The 3,464-nt window shown below is 39.3% G+C and overlaps 1 protein-coding gene across 2 annotated transcripts; it reads right to left on the reverse strand.

Annotated features, from left to right (window-relative positions):
• Positions 1-1,223: 1,223 nt before the first annotated feature.
• LOC116259641 (uncharacterized) lies at positions 1,224-3,116 on the reverse strand. 2 transcript variants are annotated; one of them, XM_050079287.1, is made up of 3 exons: positions 2,680-3,116; positions 1,817-1,880; positions 1,224-1,564 (listed from the first exon to the last, which is right to left on the reverse strand). In XM_050079287.1, exons 1-3 carry the CDS (start codon positions 3,091-3,093, stop codon positions 1,506-1,508), a joined length of 537 nt encoding a protein of 178 aa, XP_049935244.1. In that variant the 5' UTR covers positions 3,094-3,116; the 3' UTR covers positions 1,224-1,505. The 2 variants fall into 2 exon arrangements, with proteins under 2 accessions (XP_049935244.1, XP_031493357.1); XM_031637497.2 differs by having other exon boundaries at positions 1,224-1,717.
• Between the last annotated feature and the right edge of the window lie 348 nt (positions 3,117-3,464).

Below are 3,464 nucleotides of genomic sequence, written 5' to 3' on the forward strand. Positions count from 1 at the left end.
CTCCATTTGTGATGAAAGAAATTAAGAGAACCAACAAGTGATGGCATATATTGATGACATTATCATTATGACAAACCATGAGGGAACATGTCTTTGTGCGACTTCAAACATAAAAAGTCGTAAAAAAATTTGAGATCTTTTCCTTAAATCAAAATAGCAAATTTAAAGAGAGGAATGTACTCATGATAAGGGATTATGACCTTGTTGTCCTCATGTAAACCAAGCAGCTTGGTGTGAACCTACCTAACACCTTACTCAGTTGCACCTATCAACGAAAACATGACCAGAAAAGCAACAATAGTTGTGGCAGGAACAGCTAGGACTGCACTCGCGCTCGACTTGAACTCACTCTAAAAAACTCGACTTGACATAGACTCATTTATAAATAACTTGAGGTCAAGTTTAAATTTATACTACAAATGTTAAATGGTCGAGTTCGAGTTGCAAACTCGTTTAAACTCAACTCAGCTCGACTACATAAAACTGGCCCATCATAGTTGAATTAGTTAAATAAAAGAAACAAGATAGGTAAACATAAACGAGTTAAAGTGAGTTGAGCTGGGCCAGTTTGAGCTAGACTCGACTTGACTAGTGTGCGGCCCTAAGAACAGCCAGATCATCTTAAGAAACTTAGCTTCTGGAAGCAGGAACTAATTGGTTTGGACAACCAACTGCACACTTTAATGTTGCCAATGGTTTCCGGCATGGGGGAACTTTCTAATGTTTCTCATGCAAGTAATGATTTTAAAAAATTCCCAAACTGAGGCGCTGTTTGCTTCTAGAAATTTTGTTCGCCTCCAGACAATCTGCTTGCCTCGAGGCAATCTCCTTGCTTCTAGAAACTTAACTTGGAAGGGCATCCCAGTGGTCCACTCAAGTATGGCAAGATCTCCTCCAAAGAGTAACTTTTTCTCTAAATTTTTGGATGTAACATTCTTTTCATACGCCAACTTTTTGCAAACTTTCCAATTTTGCGGTCAGGATTAAAAATGGCCCACAACTTTAAATTCCTTCTTCAAAAAATGTTCAGTATTATTGTTTCTCATCTTTATGGCTTCACGTTTCTAATTAATTGTAGCAAGCGAACTGACATCAAGTGTTCAATTCATGATTGAGAAACATTTCTAGATGATTGGCTTCATAGCTGAGTCCAATAAGGAGAAATCTAGTAGATACTTGTAGGTGCTGAAGAGAAAGAGATTCAGTAGAAGGAATTACAGAAAGGTACTATACATTACTGAACAAATTTCACGTAACAAGTACAAGAAGTTTATGCAACAATTTTTTAACATCTGAAAGGCGCAAGATTGAATCCAGACAAATCACTGAAAAATATCTCTGGATTTTGCAGATACTGTACGCTTACGATATTTTTCTTTTTCTTTTTCAGTGAAGAGGTAGGTTTGCTTTTCTTCATGCTGGCTGGCCTCCAACCTTCAATTATACAAATGTCCTCAAATTAAAATCGTGAATGCATCTTCCGCCTTTTTTTATTCCCTTTTCTCTCATGCACGATCTTCCTCCCCATCTAGCCTCCATACAAGTTCCACTTTCTTCAAACCACCTTGTTAGAAGAACTTGAAGCACTTAAGAAGATGATTTTCATGCCTCTTTAAATTTGAGCACATGAATATTGACATTAAAAAATCCAGATCAACCATCTAAAATTGCTTAATCCAGCTCCACTTGAGAAGCCTTCTTTTGTTTGTGTTGGTTCCTGTAAAACAAATCGGAAAGAAACAGATTCAAATTAACTTGTACAGAGGACACGCATGACTGCAGATGAAATAATGCGTATAAATTGTTCATACTGTACCTCCATGTTGTTCATCTGGATATGTCTTGCTAAAATCAACGGTAGGTTGATCTCTGTTCCTCACCTGCATGTCAAGCCACAGGCAAACTTGAGTCTGAACAACAAGGACAAGAAAAATGCTCCATTTGGTCATCGAATTGAAGGATGAACATATAGTGACTTGATATGTATCTACATTATTAATTTGGTTAGATAACTACACCTTTGTTGTGAATATATACGGACTACATCTTGTCTGTAATAAACAATCGTGTTAAGGTCTCATATTGGTCTACAATGGCTTTCTTGCAGGAATTCACATATACCAAAGACAGAATAATCAGTAATTTCATGACTCGCGCTTCACTGAGTAAATCATCCTACATCCTCCACAAAATAGTGCACCGTCAAGAGACCACAGATCCACCTTTTTTTTCATGGTCAGAATAAATGACCTCGAAATGAAATTGACAAGAAAAGCTGATCTTCGATCTGGACGAATTGCAGCATACCAAAAAGTTTATGCTTCACGACATTGTCCACGCTTAAACATGAGCGAATTGATCGACGAGACTATATTCATTGGCACAGGAAGGTAAGTGCGAATGTACATTATTGGTAGAACTTCAAGGAAACACATGCACGTGTTGTTTCTGTGAATCAAATGATTATTTATATATAATGCATTAAACTTGGATAATATTAATTGTTAGGTTGGGAGGCAACAAGCCAAATCAGCACAGCCAAAGGATCCCCCACCCCAAGAGTGGTTTCCTTGTTATTGAAGAAAAGAAGTATAAAAAGAACAGTGAATTATAGCAAGGTTCCAGCAAGAGATTCATCATAAAAGCCGCAGACTGCGGATTCTGTATCCTGTTCATTACCTTGGTGCTGCTGGACTGCGAGGAAGCTGCGCCTTCACTTGAGTTGATTACCATCTCTTCGTGTCCTCTGGTCACTACTTCTTTCCTCCCTGAATTCTTTCCAGCAGCAGATGCACCTCGACCTTTGATGGCGCCGTAGTTCCATCCTTCAAATCCACAACCCCCACAATCATCGTTATGTTTATAAGGTTGATCTTTAGCAAAAGCATCATGCTTCACGCTTCCTCCCTTCTCCCAACATCCTAAGCTAACTTCAAGCCTAAAACTGCCACTGGAAGCATCACTGGCCAAGGATGAGCAATCATCGTCATCGTCTGCAAGAGTAGCAGAACGATGGATGTTCAGCGACCCACATAAGATAGAAGTCCAACCAGCGGACTCCTCCTTCATCAGGTTCACACTAAGAGATTCCATAATCAGCAAGGTCTTGGACTACTTTCAAGTCCGCAAATGAAATCTATGTCAGCAAGGAGAGTGAAATATCAAGCTTATATAAGAGAACCAAAGAGAGACCCGCAACCTCTTTTGTGAGTTCGATGACGAATTTATTGTACCTTTTGATAAGCCAACTTGAGTGAGAGGACAAGAAATACAGAGTTCTCTCAGCATCATCGTGTCTGCACACGAAGAAGCTACAGGGCTCATACACTGCAACTTGGCCACTCCGAGTTGAATGTGATGCTTGATTTACGACGACTAAGCTGCATTATGAGATTCATACAGCTTATACGAGGCCCCATGTGCTATCTGTCTGCCACTAGGCCTTGAAGAATCACTTAGATACG

This window comes from Nymphaea colorata, chromosome 8 (assembly GCF_008831285.2).
Source record: "Nymphaea colorata isolate Beijing-Zhang1983 chromosome 8, ASM883128v2, whole genome shotgun sequence".
Classification (NCBI taxonomy): Eukaryota; Viridiplantae; Streptophyta; class Magnoliopsida; order Nymphaeales; family Nymphaeaceae; genus Nymphaea; species Nymphaea colorata.

Excerpts from the sequence above, each read along its gene's own strand:
- LOC116259641 (XM_050079287.1), bottom strand. The coding sequence starts at position 3,093 with ATGGAATCTCTTAGTGTGAACCTGATGAAGGAGGAGTCCGCTGGTTGG. Across the intron at positions 1,881-2,679 it reads CGCAGTCCAGCAGCACCAAG|GTGAGGAACAGAGATCAACC; the intron begins GTAATGAACAGG and ends CTTGACATGCAG. Across the intron at positions 1,565-1,816 it reads TCCAGATGAACAACATGGAG|GTGGTTTGAAGAAAGTGGAA; the intron begins GTACAGTATGAA and ends TCTTCTAACAAG.